General features: G+C 50.1%; 1 protein-coding gene across 1 annotated transcript in view; it reads right to left on the bottom strand.

The window, feature by feature from the left end:
- Positions 1 to 27,742, bottom strand: part of LOC119976447 — a 91,281-nt gene that overhangs the window by 56,537 nt on the left and 7,002 nt on the right. The window contains 7 exon segments of the mRNA XM_038816984.1: positions 183 to 711; positions 1,258 to 1,284; positions 3,811 to 3,837; positions 10,156 to 10,275; positions 11,381 to 11,665; positions 15,852 to 16,199; positions 26,144 to 26,250. Coding sequence (XP_038672912.1) covers positions 183 to 711; positions 1,258 to 1,284; positions 3,811 to 3,837; positions 10,156 to 10,275; positions 11,381 to 11,665; positions 15,852 to 16,199; positions 26,144 to 26,204 — 1,397 coding nt within the window. The 5' untranslated portion in view covers positions 26,205 to 26,250.

Raw genomic sequence — 27,742 nt, forward strand, 5'->3', positions numbered from 1 at the left:
CCTCCCCGGACAGGCACCGGAATGTGGCGACTAGGGGCTTTTCACAGTAACTTCATTGAAGCCTACTCGTGACAATAAGCGATTTTCATTTCATTCATTTCATGTGTCAGTTTTGCATCCCCAACACATGTCCAATTTTATCACCTATTTATGAGGTTGCAGAATTGCAATATTTTGGATGCTAGAAACGTTTACCTGACCCGGGACAGATTTTGAGACATGCATTTTCCTCAGTATGCAATAAAGGGTAAAGTTTATCTTCAAATTTTTCCACAGAGAAAGTGTAGAGATGACACTTTGAATTTGCATTGTAAAATGAAACTTTTCCAGAATTGTAATTGAGGTAAACACCAACCCTCTTGGGGAGGTTACTGGGAGGAAGGTCCGATGGGATGGAGGTGTTCACGACCAGCAGCTTTTTCGTCCACCCAATGGTCCAGAATCCATTCTCAGGTTTCAGCTCGATCAGTCCCTTCCTGCTATCTGAATCCACAGCGACTCCCACACTCCAGTTGCCATTCCCAGTCACCTCCACATCCCAGTAATGTCTCCCCTCTGTGAATCCCTTTGATCCCAGCACACAAGGATGGTCAGAAAATCTCCTCCCTGTTTCAGGGAGACTGCTACTGATTCCAGTCCATCTGACACTCTTCTTATCATCAGACAACTTCAGTTTTAGATGGGCAGTTCCCTCATCCAAGGTCAGGGAGGCTGCGAGGGGAATGGACAGAATTAGAGAGATTCCCTCAAGGTTACAGACAGGTTAATTCAAATTTAAACATAAATAAATCAATTAAACACAGTGTCACTGGAGGTAGGGTAGTTGAAGTGTCATTCCACACAGTGTCACTGGAGGTAGGGCAGTTGAAGTGTCACTCCACACAGTGTCACTGGAGGTAGAGCAGTTGCAGTGTCATTCCACACAGTGACAGGTGGTAAGGCAGTTGAAATGTCACTCCACACAGTGTCACTGGATGTAGGGCAGTTGAAATGTCACTCCACACAGTGTCACTGGAGGTAGGGTAGTTGAAGTGTCACTCCACACAGTGTCACTGGAGGTAGGGTAGTTGAAGTGTCACTCCACACAGTGACACTGGAGGTAGGGTAGTTGAAGTATCACTCCACACAGTGACACTGGAGGTAGGGTAGTTTGAGTGTCACTCCACACAGTTACTGTGAAGTGACTTTAGATGTCTTACTATATTAAAGACACTATAAGTTCATTGGTGTTGTTTTGTAATGCAGGTTTATACTTACGATAATCGATTTCCTGTTCATCATAACCTGCAAGTATTAAAAACAACATTTTTACACATTGCATTTCCCTGATTGACCATCAAGTAAAACAATCCAAACTCACTGTTGCAAATTAAGAATGAAAAATCTTTGCCTTTCACCAGTCTGCACTGGACTGCATAACAAGTGCTAAGGAAGTTCAGATTTCCGTGAGGTAATTGCCCCACAACACGAACCATCCAAAATCGCAAAGTTTGGATAGAACAAATGTTTTCCAATAATAAGTATCGGGAAAATGTTAAAAGAATTAAAATTACGTTTAACCTTTGGTAACTGCAATTCTGACACCACACCCGATCGCCACAGGATTTTCCCTGATTCCCGACCCTCAGCTCTGCTGCACTCGACTGAGAGGATTCCTGGGCAGCTGCACTGCACCTTTCTCACTCCACCCGAGTCCGAAGGTCAGTTGGGAATGGTGCGGCTGCATTTCAGGATAAAGAACTAGGAGCGGAATTTACAGCTTATTCAGTTCCAGAGGAACCGATGACCCCATGTATAGCAACAGGAAAGCTGCCTAAAGTCACTTAGTCCCCATCACAGTGAGCCATGTTTTCCATTTATGTGTCATCTGCAACTTTCGATAATTCACCAATGGTCCCAAATTTGGATAATCCCTCTCTGCACCATCTCATCTAAAAGAAAAATCTGCAAACTTGTTTCCACTACTGTCAGCCATTTCCTTTTCACGTTGGCACACTCAGTTTTAATCGCACTTACTGCAAGGTTTCGGAATGGTTAACACTGTTGCCTCAGAGGACACAGGTTCAATGCCCAAGTTGAATGTGTGGAGTTTCCACGATCTCCCTCTGTCTGTATGGGTTTCCTCCCACAGTCCAAAGATGTACAAGTTAGGTGGATTGGCCATGCTAAATTACCCCTTAGTGTCCAAAATATGTGTAGGTTATGTGGGGCTACAGGGATAGAGTGGGGGAATGGGCCTAGGTAGGGTGTTCTTTCAGAAGATTGGTGCAGACTTGATGGACCAAATGGCCTCCTTCTGCACTTTAGGGATTCTAATTCTATGGTCACCTTAACTTGATCAACATGTCTTGGGCAGTATGGTGGCGTACAGTCTGGTCTTCAGAGCGCTGAGGACCCGGGTTCGATCCTGGCCCCCAGTCACTGTCCGTGTGGAGTTTGCACATTCTCCCTGTGTCCGCGTGGGTCTCACACAAACCAAAGATATGCACGGCAGGTGGATTGGTCACGCTAAACTGCCCCTTAATTTGAAATTTTTGGGAAAACTTAGATCAACAAGCCACAGTGCAGCTCTGTGTACATGCCATTCTTTCCTCAAAGAACCCTTAAATTTGTCAAGTGCAACTCACCCTTTATAAATTTAAGTGAGTAAATCTTGATTATCCCAAATCTTTTTTGGTATTAATTTTATCTTGTCTGAGCTTATTTGTTCCTGATGTTAGGTGTGCTGTCTGGTGGTTACCTGGTTTATTTATTTTAATTATTTTAAACCAAGCATTTAGCATCACCCAGGATGCCCTCCTCCTGCCCACAATTCTCCAGCATAAATAACTTCCATATCCGTGGGTGTCTGAAAGAATGCAGTCAGAGCCACTAATACGCCCATAGAATTCCTACAGTGCAGAAGCAGTTGATTCAGCCCATCGAGTCTGCACCAACCCTCTGAAAGAGAACCTTATCCCTGTAACCCCACCTAAGCAGGTTTCTTGGGTCACTGTCTGTGCAGAGTCTGCATGTTCTCCCTGTGTCTGCGTGGGTTTCCTCCGGGTGCTCCGGTTTCCTGCCACAAGTCCCGAAAGACGTGCTTGTTAGGTGAATTGGACATTCTGAATTCTCCCTCGGTATACCCGAATAGGTGCTGGAATGTGGCGACGAGGGGATTTTCACAGTAAATTCATTGCAGTGTTAAATTAAGCCTACTTGTGACACTAATAATTATGATTATTAACCAACACATCTTTGGACACTAACGGGCAATTTAACATGGCCAATCCACCTAACCTGCGCATCTTTGGATAAGAGGCAATTTAACATGGTCAATCCATCCAACCTGTACTTCTTTTAAAAAATAATTTAGAGTACCCAATTCATTTTTTCCCAATTAAGAGGCAATTTACCGTGGCCAATCCACCTATCCTGCACAGCTTTGGGTTGTGGGGGCGGAATCCACGCAAATACGGGGAGAATGTGCAAACTCCACACGGACAGTGACCCAGAGCCGGGATCGAACCTGGGACCTCAACGCCGTGAGGCAGCAGTGCTAACCACTGTGCCACCGTGCTGCCCTCCAACCTGCACGTCTATGGACTGTGAGAGAAAACCGGAGCACCCGGAGGAAACCCACGCAGACACATCGGTTAGTATTCTCAGATGCAAGCCATCAAAATACAGTGATTTTATGCACTTTAATTCTATCATTTGTTTGCTGAAAATATATGGAATTAAAACAGCTGATCTTCAAAATGGAAAAACGGAGCTATCTGATTCAGTCACCGTAAATGTTGTCTAGGAAATTATGAGGCGATAGCTTACCTTCTAATATGCAAAACAGTTTCAGTTCTGAAAGTCAAGAACACAGGAATCTGTTAGTGTGAGATTCTGCCGCTATTGCCACATCCATTAAAGGAATGCATTTAGCATTTACTACAATCTCATCCTATAAATGGAATAAATCTTAAAGACAAGCGACTGAAACTCTGAACAAATACATTCCTTTTTGAAATTCTAACCCACCCAGGGGCTGGTTTAGCTCACAAGGCTAAATCGCTGGCTTTTAAAGCAGACCAAGCAGGCCAGCAGCACGGTTCGATTCCCGTACCAGCCTCCCTGGACAGGCGCCGGAATGTGGCGACTAGGGACTTTTCACAGTAACTTTTCATTTCATTCTTGAGTTTAAAACCTTGACCAAAGAAAGAACTTGCATTTGTTTAGCCCCTTTCACCTCAGGTCGTACAAATTGCTTTACAACCATTGAATTACTTTCAGAAATGGCAGCCATTTTCAGCACAGTAAGTTCCTACAAACAGAAATTAAATCATCAGGTTTTGTTTAAGTGATGCTGATTGTGGGATAAATGGCAGTCAGAAATCCAGGGAGAATTCCCCCGCTTTTCTCTAAATAATGGGTGTGGGGTCTTTTGCATACACCAGAGGGGGCAGGTATTGACAGATATTTAAATTTTCATGCCAATGATGTAACTTTCAATAGTGCGGCACTCTCAGTACTGTGCTGAATTATGGGCTGAGGTTTACGTCTCAAGTGGGAATTGAACACATGACCTTCTCTAGAGTTTATACATTTCATCTCCGTCCAATGTTCTAGTGATGGTGATGGGCTCAGCACATGTCTCATTATCCGCCAATCAGGATGTCACTATGGTAAAATTCAGATCAAATTTGGGTAGTGTTAAGATAATAGGCTGCATATTGGCAATATGGAATTGAATTTCTGAATCCAGATTAATGAGAGGTGAACAGAGTCTGCTTGACATACACTATTACAATAGCTCACACACTTGAAAACATATTGTACATTAGTTACTGGACAGCACTATTATTACTGTATACTGTTACTTATGAGGGGACCAATCTGTGCAACCTGAAGCAGCTCATACTTCTCAAATTCTGACAATGATTCTGGCCAAACTTTCTAATCTCCTGCTTCATAGTCCACTGTCTGTTCCCTTCTACATGTCCATGGGAGGAAAGGCCATATTAACGTGAAGTGTTGTAGCAAGTCCGTTATGGCCCTTTATGTATTCATGGAACATGGGCTTCGCAGGCTGGGCCAGCATTTATTGCCCATCCCTAATTGCCCTTGAGGCGTCAGCTAAGAGTCAACCATGTTATATCTGTGGGAAGTACTGGGGAGGTTTGGAATGGGCGGGTTTCATTGACTGGGTCAGACTGGTGTGTCAGGTTCCCGTGGCGAGCGTACGGACGAACAGGTCAACATCGGACTATTTCAGGCTGCACCGGGGGACGAGGCAGGGATGCCCCCTCTCCCCACTGCTGTTTGCGCTGGCCATAGAGCCGCTGGCAATTGCGTTGAGAGCCTCAAGGGGCTGGTCCAGGGGGGAGTGGAACACAGTCTCGCTATAGAAGACGACCTGCTACTATATGTTTCGGACCCACTCTAAGGGATGGAAGAAATTATGAGAATTCTGATGGAATTTGGCCAGTTTTCGGGTTATAAATTGAACATGGGGAAAAGTGAGATGTTCGCGATCCAGGCAAGGGGGCAGGAGAGGCAATTGGGGGAGCTGCCATTTAGGGTGGTAGGGGGAAGCTTTCGGTACCTAGGCATTCAGGTGGCGCGGGAATGGGAACAGCTACACAAGTTAAATCTGGCCCGACTAGTAGACCAAATGAAGGACGATTTCCGAAGGTGGGACGTGCTCCCGTTGTCACTAGCTGGGAGGGAGCAGACAGTGAAAATGATGGTCCTCCCGAGATTCCTGTTTGTGTTTCAGTGTCTCCCCATCTTTATTCCATGGTCCTTCTTTAAACGGGTCAATAAGGTGATCACTGGCTTTGTATGGGCGGGTAAGACCCCACGAGTAAATAAGGGGATGCTGGAGCGGAGCGGGGGGGGGGGGGGGGGGGGGGGGGGGGCTGGTGCTGCCGAACTTTAGTCATTATTATTGGGTGGCGAATATAGCCATGATTAGGAAGTGGGTGGTGGTTGGGGGTGGGGGTGTCAGTGTGAGAGCGAGTGGAGGCGGCATCATGCAAGGGCACTAGTTTGGGGGCATTGGTAACGGCGCCTCTGCTGTTCCCGCCGGCATGGTATTCCACCAGCCCCATGGTGGTAGCGGTCCTGAGAGTCTGGGGGCAATGGAGGAGACATGTGGGAGCAGAGGGGGCATAGGTCTGGTCTCCAATCTGCAATAATCACCGGTTTGCCCCGGGGAGGCTAGATGGAGCGTTCCGGACATGGCAGAGAGTAGGGATTGTGAGGATGGGAGATATGTTTATAGAGGGGAGCTTTTCCAGCCTGAGGGAGTTGGAGGAGAAATTCGAATTGACGAGAGGGAATGAGTTTAGGTACCGACAGGTGCAGGACTTCCTACGCAGCCAGGTATCAACCTTCCCTCTCCTACCGCCAAGGGGGATACAGGACAGGCTAGTTTCCAGAATGTGGGTGGGAGAAGGGAGGATTTCTGACATTTACAAGGAACTCATGGGGTCAGAGGAGACGCAAACCGAGGAGTTGAAACGCAAATATGAAGAGGAGTTAGGAGGAGAGATGGAGGATGGTCTCTGGGCGGACGCGTTGAGTAGAGTCAACGCGTCTGCAACATGTGCCAGGGTCAGACTGATACAGTTTAAGGTCATTCACCAGGCGCACGTGACAATGGCCCGGATGAGCAGGTTCTTTGGGGTAGAAGATAGGTGCGCAAGGTGTGCGGGAGGGCCAGTGAACCACGTCCATCTGTTCTGGGCATGCCCGAAGTTTAGAGGATTCTGGCAGGGGTTTGCGGATGTCATGTCCAAGGTGTTGAAAACCTGGGTGGCACCGAGTCCAGAGGTGGCGATTGTCGGAGTGTCGGAAGACCCAGGAATCCAGGAGGAGAAAGCGGTAGACGTTCTGGCCGTTGCTTCCCTGGTAGCCCAGAGACGGATACTATTAGCTTGGAGGGACTCAAAGCCCCTGAAGTCAGAGACCTGGCGAACTGACATGGTTAGCTTTCTCTGTTTGGAGAAAATCAAGTTCGCCTCGAGAGGGTCAATGTCAGGGTTCGTCTGCAGGTGGCAGCCGTTCGTCGACTTCTTTGGGGAAAATTAACCGTCAGCTGAAGAGGGGTGTTGGGGTTTTGTTTAGTTTAGAGTAGGGTATTAGTAAAGGTGGGATCTGTGAGGGAAGAAGACGGCTTTTGCACTATGTTTATATTTGCATGTGCACTGTTTCTTCTGTTGTTGTTCGAAACCATAAGTACCTCAATAAAATGTTTGTAAAAAAAAGTCAACTATGTTGCTGCAGGTCTGGAGTCACATGGAAGCTAGACCAGGTAAGGATGGCAGATTTCCTTCCCGAAAAGACTTTCGTGAATCAGATGGGCTTTTACGACAATCAACAATGTTTTCATAGTCATCATTAGACTTTGAATTCGATTTTCACCACCTGCAATGGTAGGATTTGACCTAGAGCATTAATCCAGGTCTCTGGTCTACTAGTCCAGTGACAATACCACGATACCACCACCTCCCCGTGTTGTTGAAAGAAGGACTTCATAACAGAAAATTGTAGAAAACTTCTGCAGGTCAGGCAGTACCTGTGCGGAGAGAAAGATTTAACGGGTAGAATTTCCCAGACCTTTGATGACACAGAGCTTGGTGGAGTTGCGGATAGTGAAGGGGGTTGTCAGAGGATACAACAGGATATCGATTGGTTGGAGATTTGGACGCAGAAATAGCAGATGGAATTTAATCCAGACAAATGTGAGATCTTGAATTTTGGAAGATCTAATACAGGTGTGAATTATACAGTAAATGGCAGAACCTTTAGGAGTATTGACAGGCAGAGAGATTTGGGCGTAAATGTCCATGGATCACTGAAGATGTTAGCTATGAGGAGAGGTTGGATAAACTGATTGTTTTCACTGGAACAATGGAGGTTGAGGGGAAACCTGATAAAAGTTTACAAAATTATGAGTGGCATGTACAGAGTAGATAGGCGGATGCTTTATCCCATGGTGGAAAAATCAGTTACTAGGGGACGTAGGTTAAAGGTGTGAGGGAGAAAGTTTACAGGAGATGTATGAGTCAAGTTTTTGTTTTTTACAGAGGGTGGTGAGTGCCTGGAACTCGCTGCCGGAGGAGGTGGTGGAAGCAGGTACGATAGCGGTGTTTAAAAGGCATCTTGACAAATGCATGAATAGGAGGGGAATAGAGGTATACGGATCCCGGAAGTGCAGAAGGTTTTAGTTTAGACAGGCATCATGATCGGTACAGGCTTGGAGGGCTGAAGGGCCTGTCCCTGTGCTGTACTGTTCTTTGTTCTTCCAAAGGCAGGATGTTCCAGTCCCGCTGAAGTCAATGGACTTTTAATTGCCTCACCGTGGCGGGATGCACCACGCCCAGGCCGGAAAATCATGGCCAACGTTTCAGGCCGATGGCCTTTCATTACAACCCAAGTAAGGAGCTGAAAGGGCAGGAAATCCGGTCAGCGGTTCTTCTGACCACTGACACCCATTGAAATACACGTACACAAGTGAGATAAAGACAGAAGTGGGATTGGTTCAAAAATTCCCAGCTGAAAAGTTAACTGATAAAATTGCCGGAGTGCTGATTCATTAAGAATTGAAATGAGCCAAAATCGTGATAATAAGATAACATACTTTTTAACCCAGGTTTAACTGAACAGAAATTAAAAACTGTGAACCTCAATTCAGATTATCAAAGATCCATCACTTGGACTTACCCCAGCAGATAGTTCAATTCTCTGCAAGTTTATTGGCTAGCATTGAACATTTTCAATCACCTTCCAAATCCTATTACACGTTGTTTTATCTTTGTATTTTCAAGGATCTGGTAAGATCCGATCTCTGATTGCCTGGTCTTAATTTGTACTCAGTCCTATTTTCCTATCAATTCTGTGCCTTCAATTGCATAGGTGCCAAGCTCCAGAAAACCTTTCCTACATCTCTCCACCTCTCTGTCTTCCTTTAAAACTCCCGTAAAACTGTAACTCTTCTGCAATGTTTTTGCTCATCTGCCCTACTATCTCCAGTCGTGGTCTGGTATCCAATTTTGTTGCATGACATTCCGATGAAGTGCTTTGGGACGTTTTACTACACTAAAGATGCTACACAAATGCACACTACTGTTGCTACTTATTTCTAGCGTCCAGCAATTTTTCAAAAGTAGCTGGGCCAGGATTCTCCCGGAATCGATGGGCGGGCTGTACTGGCGCCAAAGAGTGGCGTGAACACTCCGGCGTCGGGCTGCCCGGAAGGTGCGGAATCCTCTGCACTTCCGGGGGCTAGGCCGGCGCTGGAGGGGTTGGCGCTGCACCAACCGGCGCCGAAGGGCCTCCGCCGGCTTGCACGGGTTGCCACATACGCAGGAGTACCGGTGTTCTGGCGCATGTGCAGAACCGCTGGTATGTTTCATGCGCAGGGGGTTTCTTCTCCGCGCCGGCCATTGCGGAGCTTTACAGAGGCCGGCGCGGAGGGAAAGAGTGCCCCCAAGGCACAGGCCTGCCCACAGATCGGTAGGCCCCGATCGCGTGCCAGGCCACCATGGGGACCCCACCCGGGGCCGGATCCCCTCCCCCGCCCGCCACCCGAGGACTCCACAAGCCGTCCTCCAAGCGAGTTTCTCACTCGTTATAGATTACATAGAACATACATTGCAGAAGGAGGCAATTCGGCCCATCTATTGATGGAGGAGGCGGCGGCATAGCGGGTATTGTCACTGGACTAGTAAACCAGAGACCCAAGTAATGCTCTGCGGACCCAGTTTCGAACTCCACTATGGCAGATGGTGAAATTCAAATAACAAAAAAATCTGGAATTGTCGTAAAAATGTTTTTCAGGAAAGGGAATCTGCTGTCCTTACCTGGTCTGGCCTACATGTGACTCCAGATCCACAGCAATGTGGTTGAATCTTAAAAAAGCACTCAGTTCGAGGGCAATTAGGGATGGGCAACAAATGCTGGCCTTTCCGGTGATGTCCACATCCCATGAAGGAATAAAGGATACCATCTGCCTGACATTGAATTATATTGAAGTCAATGTAACCTAATGGTAGACCAGTGCAATATCACTCGTTTCACATCTGTGCCCACGTCCAATATCACTCCAAATGATGTTGCTTATATCGCATCTGTACAGTTTTTACTGGAATAATGTTGAACTGTTACTTATGATCCTACCGTTAATCTTTATACGTTTTCTTCTGTGGAATATTATTTCGAGAGCAATGACGGTAATCACAAGGCCTACGAACACCCAGAAAATTACCAGCCATATATTAACCTTGGGGAAGAATGCTTCTGTAAAGTGAAACAGAAACAGAATCAATGTCTGATCAGAAATATGAACCTTTGGGCCCCAAATGGGGTCGTCTGCATCAGTGGACCCATTTCTAACTGCTGACTCAAAGTGCCTATAAAGTAATCGGAGGTTAGAACATTTACTTAAACTGTGGCAGCATTGGCTCAACATAGCCACCGGGTTTATGGCCGTGCACTTTATTAAAGAGCACAGATCAATAATTGGGGTAGGGGAAAGTTGGGAGTCACATAATTCCTAAATATAGTGTGCAAACTAGTTCAGGGATATAACAATGGGAATTAGAAGCTTGCCAATTGACAGCGTTCAACCTTAAGCACCACTTATTGATGAAGGTACGTCAAGCAATGGCCCTAATACAATTACAACTGGGCAAGACAAGGAAGGCTAACAAAGGCAATCAAACTGCACAGCAGAGGAGGAGCTCGTGCTTTCCATGGCTGCTTAACCTGCAGCACGGAGGGCGGCAGGGTGACACAGCAGTTAACACTGCTGCCTCAACAGTACCAGGGACCCGAGTTCGATTCCAGCCTTGGGTGGCTGTGTGGAGTTAGCACATTCACCCATTGTCTGCGTAGGTTTTCTCCGGGTGCTCCGGTTTCCTCCCACGGTCCCAAAATGGGCCAGTTAGGTGGATTGGCCATGCTAAATTGCCCTTAGTGTCCAGGGATAGGGCAGGGTGGGAGTGGACCTCGGTGGAGTGCTCTTTCAGCGGGTTGGTGCAAACCCGATGGGCCAAATGGCCTCCATCTGCACTGCAGGGATTCTATGATTACAGGTTGCATTTCTGATCTCTGCAGGTCACAGCCACAGCAACAGTTGGGGAGACCCAGGAGGAGATTTTAAAAAGTTAGACAATCTTTCCGGTGTCAGATCATTAACCTGTGACCTCTGCTGGATCAGGTGCATGGATGTGGGAAGATGACAGAACTGGGCTCAGCTGGTGGTATGTCAATTTTAGACTTTGGTCCCACATATGGCACCGGGAGGATATACCAGGGGAAGACTGGTATTCAGTGAGACGGTACCTTCAGGACAGGGGCGAACACATTTGTGCAGTGAAACCACAAAAGGCTTGTCACATACCTGGTATCTGGAGGTAGGCCTTTTCCTCTTTGCTCAATAGATCGTTTTTCATTTGACAGGAGAACATGTTCACAGAATCACTCGTTACATCAATTTGAGTCGAGATGGTGAAAAGGCCACGGGAGTCTTTCTGATTTGTTGTCACGAGTTGTGCTGTCATTGATTGCTCCTTCCCATTCAGCCAATGGACACGCGGCTCAGGATACCATCCATCTGATTTGCACACAAGACGTACACTTCGACTATTGATTCCCTCCAGGTGAATCCAAGGCTGTTGTCCAATGCCTGAAAGTAGAAGTCAATTATCAATACAATGCAAACTATACGTGATCAATGAAAAGAATTTTCCTAATGTTTATTATGACAACGCAACATTAATTGTAGACCATTAAATATGATCCGCATGATGAACTGGGTTCCGCTAGCAAAAGATTATAATTCAGTATGATACATTGCTCCTTTTTTTTATGATGTGGAGATGCTGGCGTTGGACTGGGGTGAGCACAGTAAAAAGTCTTACAACACCAGGTTAAAGTCCAACATGTTTGTTTCAAACACAAGCTTTCAGAGCACTGCTCCTTCCTCAGGTGAATTCTCCTTCCTTTTTCCCATATTCCCTCAGCCCCTTAGTTATCAAGAACCTATCTCGGTCTTAAAGACACTCAGTGATTTGGCCTCCATAGCCTCCTGCGGCAAAGAACTCCACAGATTCATCACCCTCTGGCTGAAGAAATTCCTTCATCTCTGTTGTAAAGGGTCATCATTTTAGTCTGAGATTGTGCCCTCTGGTTCTAGATTTTTTGACCAATGGAAATATCTTCTCCCCGTCCACTCTATCCAGGCCTCATGGTATCCTGTGTGTTTCAATAAGATCCCTCATCATCCTTCTCAACCCCAACGAGTACAGACCCTGAGTGCTCAACCGTTCCTCACACGACAACCCTAGGCCCAATCCCCCGCCTTATCCCCACAGTCCTAACTCGGGCAATTTATCATGGCCAATCCACCTAACCTGCACATCTTTGGACTGTGGGAGAAAACCGGAGTACCCGGAGGAAACCCACCCAGACACGGGAGGAGTGTGCAAAGTCCACACAGACTAATACTCACTAAATTCACTTTCCTGCCTTTTCTCCATAATGCTTAATTATCAACTGACTAAAATCACATCGATCTCAGCCTCAAAACTGTTCAAAGACTCGGACTCCACAGCTTCCTGGGGTAAAGAATTCCAAAGATTCACCACGCTTTGAGAGAAGAAATACCAGGGGGGATTCTCCAACCCCCCGCCAGATCGGAGAATCGCCGGGAGGTGGCGTGAATCCCGCCCCCGTCGGCTGCCAAATTCTCCGGTACCAGGGTTTTGGCAGGGGCGGGAATCGCGATGCGCCGGTCGGCGGCTGCTGGCAGCGGCCCCCTCGGCGATTGTCCGGCCCGCGATAGGCCAAGTGACCACCTGTTTTCGGCGGGTCCCGCCGGAGTAAATTACAACAGGTCATTACTGGCGGGACCTGGCTCCACGAGCGGCCTGCAGAGTCCTCGGGGGGAGCGCGGGGGATCTGGCCCCGGGGGGTGCCCCCACGGTGGCCTGGCCAGATCGGGCCTGTGCCCTAAGGGCACTCTTTCACTCCGCACCGGCCGCTGTCACCCTCCGCTATGGCCGGTGCGGACATGAACCACCCCCCTGCGCATGCGCTGGGATGACGGCAGCACATGCTGCCGCTCCCGCGCATGCGCCAACTCGCACCAGCCGGCGGAGGCCCTTCGGCGCCGGTTAGCATGGCCCCAAGCCCTCCTGCGCCAGCTGACACAGCGCAAACCACTCCGGCGCCAGCCTTGCCCCTGAAGGTACGGAGGATTCCGCACCTTCGGGGCGGCCCGACATCGGTGTGGTTCACACCACTCCTCAGCGCCAGAGAGGCCCGCCCCGCTGGTTCGTGCAGAATCCCACCCACCTCCTCAAATCAGTCTCAAATGAGCTCCCCTTTATTCTGCAACAATGCCCTCTGGTCCTACACTCTCCCATGAGTGGAACCATCTTCCCAACATTTACCCTGTCTAGCGTCCGAAGAATCTTATATGTTTGAATCATATCACCTCTCATTCTTCTTAACTCCAAGGACTACAGACCCAACCTGTTTTATCTTTCCTCATATGGCAGTCCCTCCATACCCAGCATTATCCTAGTAAACCTCCTCTTAAATAAGGGGCCAAAACAGTACACAGTATTCTAAATGTGGCCTCGCTAGTACCTTGTACAATTGCAGCAACACCTCTTTACTTTTATACACCAGCCCCCTAAAGATGACAAAAAATGTAAAGTCCAAGAATTTGGTTTTCTGTTGTTTGTGTTTCAGAATTAGACAGCAGAAGACACTTTGATGCTTATGCTGCTCTGAGGACCAGTCATATGGATTTGAAACGGGATTGACCGGTCCACGTGCTCCTCACCCGCACGTCATTTGCTGGCGCCAAGAGTCTATCTTCCCGCCAATTATCAATGGGATTTCCCATTGTAACTACCCTACGCTGCTCCGAAACCCCTGGAAAGGGGTGTGCTGCTGGCAGAAAAATGGAATCGCAACAACAGGAGAATTCCGGCCATTAACACTGTTTCTCTCTCCATAGATGCCGTCAGACCCAAGCCTGTTGGGTTTTATTAGCATTTTCTGTTTTTATTGCTGATGATTCACAACTGTTTTATGTCAGACTGGAGTTCAGTACAAATACTAGCTTTCAGTCTTCCCTGCTGGATCCTCTTCCCTGTCTAAAAGCACCTCCACTCGAGGGGAAAATCGAGCTCTTAAATACAAGCTTCAGTGAACATCACCTTCTCTCAATTCACTCTGAAACAAGACCTGGGGCCGGATTCTCCGCTTGGGAGACTATGTTCTCCCGCCGGAGGTATATCACACTTGCTCTGCGCTGGCGCTGGACTGGCGCCCAGGAGCGATGCACACCCTCACCATGCTAATTTATGCATGGTGGGAGCTCGAGCTCCATTCCAAATCTCGTGATCGAGCCGCTATTTTGAATGGTTCACCCAATACCGAGGTCCGGCGCCGTGAGACTGCAGTGCTCCCACTGCGCAACCGTGCTGCTCTAGGGGGTGGGCCTGTATTTCTAACATTGTGGTCAGCAACCCACAGTTGACAAATAATGAACTCATGCAATCATTACAACTGTTCTGGGAGTCTCACTGAAGATCTTTCAATCAAGTTGAACAACACTTGTTTCCAGAACATGATCACTTCCTGTCCCTGCCACTTCCCTTTCATATATGAAACTCACATTCCCACTTCTCTCACCTTCAGACTTGATTTCTCTTGATAGCCTTCTCATTGGTGCAGCAAATTTGCATAAACGCCAACTGGCCCCAAAACTCTGTTGTCCATATCCCATCATGCAATAGAACACAGCTGTCAAACACTTGGTCACCCTCACTGGCTCCCCACCCTGCATGCACTCAATTTTGAATCCTTTTCACTGCTTTCAAGTACACCCAGGGCCAATTTACCCACTTATTTCTGCAGCATCTTCCAGTTCTACAGCACCTTTCAGTCTCCTCTGCATCTTTCCAAACACAGTCCTTGGGTGGATTCTCCGGGAACCGGCAGGGCCGGCCGGAGTGGTTGGCGCCACGCCAACTGGCGCCAAAAGGCGTCCGCTGGCTGGAATGAGTTGGCACATGCGCAGGAGCGCCAGCGTGTTCTGGCACATGTGCACAACCACTGCCGTGTTTCCTGCACATGTGCAGGGGCTTTCTTCTCTGCGCCGGTCATCGCGGAGTTTTACACAGGCTGGCACGGAGGGAAAGAGTGCCCCCACGACACAGGTCCGCCCACAGATTGGTGGGCCCGATTGCGGGCCAGGCCACCATGGCCCCCCCCCCCCCCCCCACGGAGCCGGATCCCCCCCCCGGGGACTCCGCAAGGCTGCCCTCAAAGCCAGATCCCGCCTGTACAGACCTTCACGCCGGCGGGACTGGCCGAAAACAGGTGGCCGCTCGGCCTGTCGGGGCCCGGATAATCGCAGGGGGGGCCACTGCCAACGGCCCCTGACCAGTGCGGTGCGATCCCCGCCCAAAAACCGGCACTGGAGAATTTGGCAGCCACTGTTGGAGCGGCGGGGCGGGATTCACGCCCCCACCGCCACCCCACCCGGTGATTCTCCAACCGGGAGGGGGGGGGGGTCGGAGAATCCCGCCCCTATTCTCCACAATTTACTAACTACGCCTCATTGCCTCCTTTCCTCTGCCACTTTAAACCAGGTACCCTTTTCTAACCCTGTGCAAATGCACTGTTTCAACTTAAGACACTTAAACATAATTCATTCCCAAATCCTTTTGCTGTGCCGAAAACGAATGAAAAATACTGAAGTGTCAAACTGATGGTACAAAATAATAATTTGAATGAATGGCAGCACATCTGTACAAAATCGCTAGCTTGAATATTGCGACAACATGACTAACCTCCGACCTTGAGATTTATCACGGCTTCCTCATAGTGTGTTTTGGAGTCAATAAAGCATGTGTAGTTCCCCTCATCAGATGCTTTTATCTTCTTCAGTTTGAGGGAGGCATTTCCATTGGGAAACTCATCCTTAAAAAGTTCTGTCCTCCCTTGATAAGCTTTGTCCTGCTCTCTAGAAATGTCCTTTCCACCGGTGTATAAATGTACTGGTTTAGTATAGTCTGACTTAAACCATCGAATCTCCAGCCTGTCCAGAGGTGTATTGGATACTATTTGGCACAGTAATACAACATCTTCATCAACAACCGCAATGATGGGGTGTTTTGCTCCAATTACATCAAACGTCTCTGTTAAAATATAACGTTTTAAACAATGTCAACAGTCATGCAACATCTTAAAATGTATTTTGCACTCAAACTTGTGCGCAAGGCTGGGGTTGATTCAATTAAAAGTGGTGCAAAGGGCGCACTTAACGAAGGCGAGGATGAGCCAGATGTTTGAGGAGAGGATAGCTGTGAGCGGCATGTGTGGGGCCCAGCTTTTCTGGGTCATACCCGAAGATGGAGAAATTCTGGGGGTCGTTTTTTAGCATCATGTCAGAGGCCTTGCGGATAGATTTGGAGTCTGGTTCCCTGGAGGCCTTATTCGGAGTGTCAGACCTGCCGGAGTTGCAGACGGGTGCAGGACAAATGTCTTAGCCTTCGCCTCGCTGATTGATTGCAGATGGGATGGAGGTCAGCTTCTCCGCCCTGTGCCTCGGCATGGCTGGGGGATCTAATGGAGTTCCTGTATTTGGAGAAGGTGTGATTTGTTCTGAGAGGGGCAGGTTCGGTGTTCCGCGAGATATAGGGGGCTGGATTCTCGATTCGGGGCTATGTCCCCACGCCGGCATGGGAACGGTGGCATTTTACGCTCGACAAACACGCAGCAGAGTAGGTGGATACATTTGTTAAAAGGCAAATAGTGTACTTGCCTTTATTCGCCGAGGCATAGAATTTAAGAGCAGGGAGGTTATGATGTTGGAACTGTTCAAAATGTTGGTTTTGTGAGCATTGTGTGCAGTCTGGAATCCAAATTATATAGGGATGTGATAGCATTGGAAAGGGTGCAGAGGAGATTTACCTGGGTGTTGCCTGGACTGGAGAGTTTTACCAGTGAAGAGAGATTAGATTGACTAGGGTTGTTTTCCTTGGAGTACAGGAGACTGAGGGGGGATTGAGGTGTATAAAATTATGAGGGGCATAGATAGGAAGAAACCTTTCCCCTTGGTGGAGGGATCAATAACCAAGGGATATAGATTTACGGTAACGGGCAGGAGGCATAGAGGGGATGTGAGGAAAGACTTTTGCATTCAGAGGGTGGCAGGAGTCTAGAACCCACTGCCTGAAAGGGTGGTGGAGACAGAGCCCCTCATAACATTCAAGGAGTATTTAAATATGCACATACGATGCCAGGGCATACAAGGTTATGGCCAAGCTGGAAAATGGGATTTTTAAAAAAATGTGTTCATGGGACATAGGCGGTGCACGCTGTGCCAGCATTTACTGCCCATCCCTAATTGCCCTTGAGGGGGCAGTCAAGAGTCAACCACATTGCTGTGGGTCTGGAATCACATGTAGGCCAGACCAGGTAAGGATGGCAGATTTCCTTCTTTCAAGGACATTAGTGAACCAGATGGGTTTTTACTACAATCGACAATGGTTTCATGGTCATCATTTGACTTTTAATTCCAGATTTCTATTGAATTCACATTTCGCCATCTGCAGTGGAGGAATTTGAACCTGGGACCTCAGATCATTACTCTGGGTTTGTGGTTTATTTTTTTTTATAAATGTTTTTATTCAGTTTTCATATTTTATATTGAACAAATTACAAATTGTTAGGAGAGAGAGACAAAACAAAAAAAAAAACCAAACACGCAAAAATTAACATACATATTTACAGGTAAGCATCTTCGTAGTAGTAACTGCGCCCCCCCCCCCCCCCCCTCAACATGTTTATTTAGCTTGGTTTTGGGCCTTAGCTAGCCATCGAACCCCCGTAACGAACCTGTATCCCCCCCCCCTCCCGCTACCTTCCCCCGACTATTCTTCCTCTTGTACATTGGCCACAAATAGGTCCCGGAACAGTTGCATGAATGGCTCCCACGTTCTGTGGAAGCCGTCGTCCGACCCTCGGATGGCAAATTTGATTTTCTCCATTTGGAGAGATTCCGAGAGGTCGGACAGCCAGTCCGCAGCTCTGGGCGGTGCTGCTGACCGCCAGCCAAACAGGATTCTACGGCGGGCGATCAGGGAGGCAAAGGCAAGGGCGTCCGCCCTCCTCCCCAGGAATAGATCTGGCTGGTCTGAAACCCCGAAGACCGCCACTATCGGGCATGGCTCCACCCTCACCCCCACCACTTTGGACATAGCCTCGAAGAAGGCTGTCCAGTACTCCACAAGTCTGGGGCAAGACCGGAACATGTGGGCGTGGTTGGCCGGGCCTCTTTGGCACCGCTCACATCTGTCTTCCACCTCCGGGAAGAACCGACTCATACGGGTTCTTGTTAAGTGGGCTCTATGTACCACTTTTAGTTGCGTCAGGCTGAGCCTTGCGCACGTGGAGGTGAAGTTGACCCTATGCAGTGCTTCGCTCCAGAGTCCCCACCCTATCTCCATCCCCAGGTCGTCCTCCCACTTCCTCCTTGTTGCGTCCAGTACGGTGTCGTCCCTATCTACCAGTCGGTCATACATGTCACTACAGTTCCCTTTCTCTAGGATACTTGCGTCCAGTAGGTCTTCCAGTAGTGTCTGTCGTGGCGGTTGTGGGTACGTCCTTGTCTCCTTTCGTAGGAAGTTTTTGAGCTGCAGGTACCGTAGCTCGTTCCCCCCAGCTAGCTGAAATTTCTCTGTCAGTTCGTCCAGTGTTGCGATCCTGTCGTCCGTGTATAGGTCCCCGACTGTCAGTGTTCCCCCGTCCTGCCTCCACCTTTTGAAGGTGGCGTCGGTCAGTGCTGGTTTGAACCTATGGTTGTTGCAGATGGGAGCCCTGTTCGACATTTTGGTCAGGCCAAGTTGCTGCCGCAGTTGGTTCCAGGATTGGAGGGTGGCTGTCACCACTGGGCTGCTGGAGTGTTTTTTGGGTGGGGATGGGAGTGCTGCCGTGGTGAGGGCCCGGAGGGAGGTTCCCATGCAGGAGGCCTCCTCCGCACGCACCCACTCAGCTTCTGGCTCCTGGATCCATCCCCTTACTCGCTCGGCTGTTGCTGCCCAGTGGTAGAATTGTAGATTCGGGAGGGCTAACCCTCCCCTGGTTTTTGTTTTTTGTAAGACCTTCTTTGGGATCCTAGCATTTTTACCCCCCCATACGAACGCCATGATGAGTTTGTCCAGCGCTTTGAAAAAGGCCTTGGGGATGTAGATCGGAATGGATCTAAACAGGAAGAGGAACCTGGGCAGTACGTTCATTTTGATCGTCTGAACTCTCCCCGCGAGGGAGAGCGGGAGTGTGTTCCATCTTTGCAGGTCCTTTTTAACTTCCTCCGTCAGGCTGGTGAGGTTCCATTTGTGGATCCCTTTCCAGTCATGGGCTATTTGGATCCCCAGGTAGCGGAATTTATGTCGGGCTTGTTTGAACGGCAGCCCCTTTAGTGCTGCCCCCCCCCTCCCCCCCCCCCCCCCTTGCGGGTGTAATGGGAAGATCTCACTTTTGCTCATGTTGAGTTTGTAGCCCGAGAAGGCTCCAAACTCTTTCAGGAGCGCGATGATTCCGTCCATGCTGCTTTGTGGGTCCGAGATATAGAGGAGCAGATCATCCGCATAGAGTGAGACTCTGTGCTCTCTACCTCCCCTTCGGATCCCCCTCCAATTTTTTGCTGCCCTGAGCGCGATTGCTAGCGGTTCAATTGCTAGTGCGAACAGCAGCGGGGACAGTGGGCATCCTTGTCTGGTGCCCCTGTGCAGCTGGAAGTATTGGGAGTTGGTATTGTTGGTCTGTACACTCGCCATGGGAGCGTTGTACAGGAGCTTTACCCAAGCGGTGAACCCTGTTCCAAGCCCGAACCGCTCCAGTACCTCTATGAGGTATTTCCATTCGACTCTGTCGAAGGCCTTTTCTGCGTCCAGGGAGACGATCACCTCTTGTGTTCTCTCCCCGGAGGGGGTCATTATCACGTTCAGCAGGCGCCTGATGTTCGCGGTCAGCTGTCTACCTTTGACAAAGCCCGTCTGGTCCTCTGTGACCACCTCAGGTACACAGTCTTCTAGCCTTTTGGCTAGGATTTTGGCCAGTATTTTGGCGTCTGCATTCAGCAGAGATATGGGTCTGTATGACCCACATTCCGTTGGGTCTTTGTCTTTCTTAGGTATCAGCGAGATTGAGGCCTGTGCTAACGTGGGTGGCAACGTGCCCCTAGCTAGCGAGTCTGTGAACATCTCCCGCAGGTGCGGGGCCAGCGCTGTCGCAAATTTTTTGTAGAAGTCCGCCGGGAATCCGTCCGGTCCCGGCGCCTTCCCCGCCTGCATGGAGCTAATGCTCTCCATGATCTCTCCCAGTGCTAGTGGTGCTTCCAGATCCCGTTTTCTGCCCTCTCCCACAACTGGTATGTTCAGTCCGTCAAGAAACCGGTTCATCCCAGCCTTCCCCGTTGGGGGCTCTGAGGTGTACAGCTCTTGGTAGAAGGCCTTGAAGGTTTTGTTAATCCTCTCTGGTTCTGTTTCCAACGTGCCTCTGGTATCTCTGATTTGCGCAATTTCTCTGCTGGCTGCCTGCTTTCTCAGCTGGTGGGCCAACAGGCGGCTGGCTTTGTCTCCGTGTTCGTATAGGGCCCCGCGTGCCTGGCGGAGTTGGTGTACTGCTTTCCTGGTGGAGAGCAGGTCAAAGTTCCTTTGTAGTTCTTTTCTCTCCGCCAGGAGTTCTACAGTCGGGGCCTCGGAGTATTTATGGTCTACCTCCAGTATGGAGTCGACCAGCTTCTGCCTAGCCACCCTTTCCTCCCTATCTCTTCGCGCTTTGTAGGCTATGATTTCCCCTCTTAGTACGGCCTTAAGCGCTTCCCAGAACGTGGAGGGTGAGACCTCCCCGTTTTGGTTGATCTCAGTGTACTCCGCTATGGCCTGCGCTATCCTTTCGCTGAAGGCCTTGTCAGCTAGTAAGGCACCGTCCAACCTCCATTTGGGGCGCTGGGCCCTTCCCGTCTCTAGCCGCACATCCATGTAGTGTGGAGCGTGGTCTGATATCACAATTGCGGAGTATTCCACCTTGTCTATCTCTGGAAGCACCGTTTTCCCCACCACAAAGAAGTCAATTCTGGTGTACACGTTGTGTACTGGGGAGAAGAAAGAGAATTCTTTCTCCCCCGGGTGGGCGAATCTCCAGGGGTCTACTGCTCCCATCTGCTCCATATAGTGGCTGAGTTCCCTTGCCATGTTTGAGGTTTTCCCCGTTCTGGGGTTTGATCTGTCCGTCGTTGGGTCCTGTACACAGTTGAAGTCCCCCCCCATGATTAGTCGGTGCGTCGCTATGTCCGGGATTTCTGCCATGGTCTTTTGGATGAAGCTCGTGTCGTCCCAGTTGGGCGCGTACACGTTAACTAGAACTACCGGCGCCCCATCCAGGGCCCCGCTGACCATGACATACCGTCCCCCTGGGTCCGTAACCGTCTTTGTCGCCCTAAACATTGTCCTCTTGCCAATCAGGATCGCCACCCCCCTGGCCCTTGCCCCATAACAGGAATGATAGGTTTGTCCCACCCAGCCCTTTCTTACCCGCAGTTGGTCCTGCTCCCTCAAGTGCGTCTCTTGGAGGAAGACTATGTCGGCCCTCATGTTTCTAAGGTGGGTGAGGACTCTAGATCTCTTCACTGGGCCGTTAAGTCCCCTTACGTTCCAGGTGACTATTCTGGTGGGGGGCTTCTGCCCCCTTGCTCCTGTGGGGTTAACCATATTTGTCCGGTGGACGCGCCCCTGCCCTCTGGGGTTTCCCTTTGTTAGGGGGCCGTCCAGGATGTCCACTATCACTGCTCTCCCCATGCGGTCGGGTCCCTGCGCTCCGGGGTTCCCCCTTGTCCCGGGGACACCCGCCATGGCCGTCCACTGTGTGTCCGCCACGCGGGTAGTCCCCTGCACTCCGGGGGGCCCCTTCACCCACAGACCGTACTGGGTGGGTGCTTGCAGCAGTTCCCTGTTTCGAGCCCTTGTCTGTGGCACTTTGTGGCCCTATTCCCTTACTGGCCTCTTTTGTTCCTTCGTGCCTGCATTTCCCCTCCCTGGTCTCTCGCCCCCCGAGTGCCCCCCCCCCCCCCCCCCCGCTCTATCCCTTTCGGGGATACCCCTGTATACCCCTCCATTGCCCCTCTCTCCCCCATTCCTGTCCCCATTTGCTCTCCCACCTTTGATGGGTGATCCCCCCCCTCCCCTGCCTGGCGCCTTCCCCCCTGTTGGGGGTGCGCTGCGGCCCTGCTCTGTTGCGCGCCCCCTTCGCTAGCTTTCCTGCTAGCACGGTGGCTCCCCTCTCGGAGGTTGCAGTCCCGCTTCCCCTCTCCCCTCTCCAGTACTCCCGTTCCCTCGTGCCGGGGCCTGGCCTCCCACCTGGAGTGGGCCCTTGGGCATTGGGTTGTTTTCCGTTCTGGGTGTTCCTGCCAGGGGGGAGGGGGCTGGCTTTGCCTCGCCCCTCCCCACCCCCCCGTCGGCATGACGTATCTCCTTGCCATGGGCCCCTCGTCCCTACTTCCCATGGCGTTTTTCCAGCCCGTGCTCCTCGACGAATCTATTCGCCTCGGCAGGGGCTGTAAAGAAATATTCCTTGTGTTGGTATGTGACCCAGAGTTTTGCTGGGTACAGCATACCAAAACGTACTTTGTTCTTATAGAGAGCTGCTTTCGCTCTGTTGAACTCCGCCCGTCTCTTAGCTATGTCCGCTCCAAAATCCTCGTAGATTCGGATGGCGTGCCCGTCCCAATTGCAGGCTCTATTCTCCTTGGCCCAGCGCAGGATTGTCTCCCTATCCCGGTACCGGTGCAGTCTGGCTATAACTGCTCTCGGTTTTTTCCCCTTCCTTGGGCTTCGGGCGCAGTGACCGATGAGCTCTGTCCATTTCCGGTGGGGTGGGAAAAGTTTCCCGCCCCACTAAGGAGCCCAGCATCGCAGCCACGAATGTTGTGGGATTTCTACCCTCTATCCCCTCTGGCAGGCCCACTATCTTAATATTTTGCCTTCTCGAGCTGATCTCCTGGTCGTCTACCCTGCCCTTCAGGCTCCCCTGTGTTGCACTCAGTTTCACCATTCCCCTCTCCAGGGATATGACCCGGTCGCTCGCGTCAGTCGCTGCCTTCTCCAGCTCTTTAATGGTTGCCCCCTGGGCTTCCAGTATCTTCCCTTGGGCTTCCAGTATCTTCCCTTGGGCATCCACTTTCTTCTCCAATCTGGTCAGAACCTGCTGCACCCCTGACATGGCCCTGGTCACTGCTGCCTGTGCTGCGGCCTCTGCGTCTGCTTTTAACTCTGCCTTGATTGCCTGCAGCTGCTCCCTCACCACCTCGGCAAAGGCTTCCTTCCAATTCACGCCCCCCTCTAACCCCAGGGGAGAGGTTGCCCGCCCGTCCAGCTCTTCTAGATGCGGCGAAACATCCTTCCCGCCGCTTCGCGTGTTGACTCGTTCGCCCGAGCTGGCTTGCCCTTTGCCCCGTCTACTTCCGGTGCCCCCTTTCTCTTGGCTCCCTTCTGGCACTTTTTTCTCCCCCTTCCCCTTCATCTTTTCTTCTCTCCTTGTTCTTCTTTTCCCCCTTTTCCGCACCCTATCCCTATTTTTATTTTATTTATTATTATATATCTATATATGTATATATATATATATATATATATATATTTTTTTTTATATAAATTTATTTCCCCTACCCCTTTTCTCTTTACCAGTTTTCTTTTGGGAAGAACAGAAATACAAGTCTCTTTTTTCATTTGTCTTCTCTCCCCACTCAACCAGGAGAGAGAGAGAGAGAGTCCCTTTGTCTCTTTGTCCTTGCCACGTGGTGGTCACTGCAGTTGGGGGGGAGGGGGCGAGTGGGCCGGTGGTCGCTGCCGGTTGGGGGGGGGGGGTGTCCCCGCTGCTGGCTGGGGGGGGGGGGGGGTCCCCGCTGCTGGCTGGGGGGGGGGGTGTGTCCCCGCTGCTGGCTGGGGGGGGGGGGGGTGTCCCCGCTGCTGGCTGGGGGGTGGGGGGGGTGTCCCCGCTGCTGGCTGGGGGGGGGGGTGTCCCCGCTGCTGGCTGGGGGGTGTCCCCGCTGCTGGCTGGGGGGGGGGGGGGGGGGGGGTGTCCCCGCTGCTGGCTGGGGGGGGGGGGGGTGGTGTCCCCGCTGCTGGCTGGGGGGGGGGTTGTCCCCGCTGCTGGCTGGGGGGGGGGGGTGTCCCCGCTGCTGGCTGGGGGGGGGGGGTCCCCGCTGCTGGTTGGGAGGGGGTGGGGAAGAGAGAAGAGGGGCCGCCGCCGCCGCACCGCTCCTGGCCCGCGTGGGGGGGGGGGGGGGGGGGGGGGGGGGAAGAGAAGAGGGGCCGCCGCCGCCGCACCGCTCCTGGCCCGCGTGGGGGGGGGGGGGGGAAGAGAAGAGGGGCCGCCGCCGCCGCACCGCTCCTGGCCCGCGTGGGGGGGGGGGGAGAAGAGAATACACTGTGGAATACACTGAATAATTTTGTTTCCAGGAAATATATATGGCATTAGAGGCAGTCCATTAATTTGATCACGAGTATGGATGGATTTCTTTTTAATGTGAAGTTGAGTAAATTGGGCCTGTACTCATTGGAGTTTTGAAAAATGGGAGGTGACCTTATCGAGACATATGATTCTCAGGGGGGCTTCACAGGGTAGATACTGAGAGGCTGTTTCACCTTGTGGGAGAGCCTCGGACCAGAGGGCATAATCTCAGAGTAAGGGGTCGTCTATTTAAGACTGAGATGAGGAGGAATTTCTTCTCTTACAGCAGGCATTGTCAAACTCGGGGGGGGGGCGACCCGGGCGGGTGTCGGGAGGGTCACGGAGCCGTCCATTGTGGTGCTCCCGACCGCACAAATCTGCACGCAACGGCCGCAGCAGCCGGCTGTTAATAATGCCGGCTGCAAACAGCCTTCAAAATAGCTGCGAGCATGTAAAAAAAATGCAGTCGCACTGCACATGCATGCCAGATCATCGGTGCACATGCGCAAAACTCTGCACATGCGCGCCGTTGATCGGGCATGCATGCGCAGTGCGGCTGCTTTTTTAAAAAATGGTCGCAGCTTTTTGTTTTACAAGTTTGGGGGGGTTTTTACTTGGTAAAGTTTTACAGGAAAAAAAATGCACAAATTTGGACAGATGGAGACTCCATACTTTCCCACACCTGAAGGCTTCACCTTCATCCAACAGGTTCCATTTGAGAGGTGTGTCTGAGGGCCAAAGGGACCCAAAACCTTTTCCTCCATTTTTGTCAGCAGCAAACAAGGCAAGAGAAAATGGTAGGTCGCGCAGTTCGGCCGGCGTAGGCCGTGAACATCGGCTGGCGTGGGTTGCAAAGGTCGGCCGGCCGGCGTGGGTCGCGAAGGTCGGCCATGTTGGGTCCCGAAGGTTGGCTGGTTGGTAAAAATGGGTGCCCGGAAAAAAAGTTTGAAAAACACTGTCTTATCGGGTAGTGAATCTGTGGAATTATTTACCACAGAAAGCTGTAGAGGCCGGATCATTAAGTATGTTCAAGGCTGAGATAGACAGATTTTTAATCAGGCAGGGAAACAAGGCTCATGAGGACAAGGTGGGAAAGTGAAATTGAGGATTGTTATGATCTGATTGAATGGCGGAGCAGACGTGATGGGCCAAATGGCCTACCTCTGCTCCAACATCATAGATATCATAGAATTTACAGTGCAGAAGGCGGCCATTCGGCCCATCGAGTCTGCACTGGCTCTTGGAAAGAGCACCCTACCCAAGGTCAACACCTCCACCCTATCCCCATAACCCAGTAACCCCACCCAACACTAAGCGCAATTTTGGACACTAAGGGCAATTTATCATGGCCAATCCACCTAACCTGCACATCTTTGGACTGTGGGAGGAAATCGGAGCACCCGGAGGAAACCCATGCACACACGGGAGGATGTGCAGACTCCGCACAGACAGTGACCCAAGCCGGAATCGAACCTGGAACCCTGGAGCTGTGAAGCCATTGTGCTATCCACAATGCTACCGTGCTGCATCTTTTGGTCTTATTGCTTATAGTTGCTTATAGTTTCACTGATAAAGAGGGTCAAGCAAAAAGTGAGGCATCAGTAAGATTTAGTGGAAAAACTCCATTCCTTACCTGTTACTGCAGTTCGAAGAATACAGAGTAGGAACAAAACGCTGAAGCATCTTCTTTTCATCGTTGTATATATCTGATTGAGTACCTCAATGAAAATCCTTATTAACCTTTTTGGAAAGAATATCATAAAAAATATAAGTGGCCTTGAAATTAAGCTAGGGATGCTAATGTATAATTACAGTTAATACTACTGTAATTCTGCCCTCCTTTTTTTAAGCAGTGGTGCAATCAACTTAAGTTCAATGAGTCAGGATTGTTAACAAGTCTTCCTCACAATAACTCACTGCTCACCTCACCTCCAATTGTCTCAGTAATATGGCTACCACAATGAGACGGTAAGTTAAACCATGTTCTAATCAGTTGCGAACACATATTCCTTTCAACATTCAACAGTAAGGTCATCTCTGTGTTAGCTCAGCAATTTTATCCTGTGACCATAGAGACCAAGAAGAGACCAAGAAGTTTGATCCTTGGCCTGGTGAAGTAAGTAAAGTCGGGTAGTCCCAGAAGACCATTGGCTGCTTTCCCCTTCGATGGGGAGAGCTGACTGGTGGTGATTTAACCTGAGCATCACCAAACCTCAGGCAAGGGACAAGGATGAATAACCTCAGCCGGTAAGAGAATTGAACCCACACCGTTGACCTTGCTCTGCGTCATAAACTAGTTGTTCAGAAAACTGAGCTAAACCAGCCTTTAACCAAATAGGAAACAACTGTTTGGAACAGTATTCATATTTCCTTGCTTTTACTGTTTTTTCAACTTGGTGTTGCCAAACCTCAGGCAGGATTATGGACACAGCAGCATAATTGGCCTCACTATAGACCTGCATTAGTTAAAAAAGAATCAGACAATGTTTCATTCCTGATCAATATCTTTTTGCTGTGCTATTGAACATAGAAATATGGAAAATAGGAGGGTTAGGCCATTCGGCACTTCCGGCCTGCTCCGCAATTCATTCTGATCATAATAAGAAGTCTCAGAACACCAGGTTAAAGTCCAACAGGTTTATTTTGAATCACTAGCTCTCGGAGCACTGCTCCTTCCTCAGGTGAATAAAGAGACAGGTTCCAGAAACATATAGACAAAGTCAAAGATGCAAGATGATACTTTGAATCGGAGCCTTTGCAGGTCATTAAGTCTTTACAGATCCAGAGAGAGGGATAATCACAGGTTAAAGAGGTATGAATTGTCCAAAGCCAGGACAGTTGGTCGGATTTCGCAAGCCCAGGCCAGATGGTGGGGGGTGAATGTTATGCAAAGGCCGAAGGCTGCCTTGGAGAACGCTTACCCGAAGATCAGATGCTGAATGCACTTGACTGCTGAAGTGTTCCCCGATTTGAAGGGAACATTCCTGCCTGTGATTGTTGCACTTCAGGACGAATGACAACGTAGAATCGCCGAGCAGAAACTTATAGCCAAGTTCCGCACACATGAGTACGTCCTCAACCAGGACCTTGGATTAATGTCACGAATTCCGCAGGCTCACCACTCTCTGGGTGAAGAAATGTCTTCTCACCTCTGTCCTAAATGGTCTACCCAGTATCCTCAGACTGTGACACCTGGTTCTGGACTCCCCCGCCATTGGCAGCATCCTTGCTG

The sequence above is a fragment of the Scyliorhinus canicula genome, chromosome 13, assembly GCF_902713615.1.
Source record: "Scyliorhinus canicula chromosome 13, sScyCan1.1, whole genome shotgun sequence".
Lineage (NCBI taxonomy): Eukaryota > Metazoa > Chordata > Chondrichthyes > Carcharhiniformes > Scyliorhinidae > Scyliorhinus > Scyliorhinus canicula.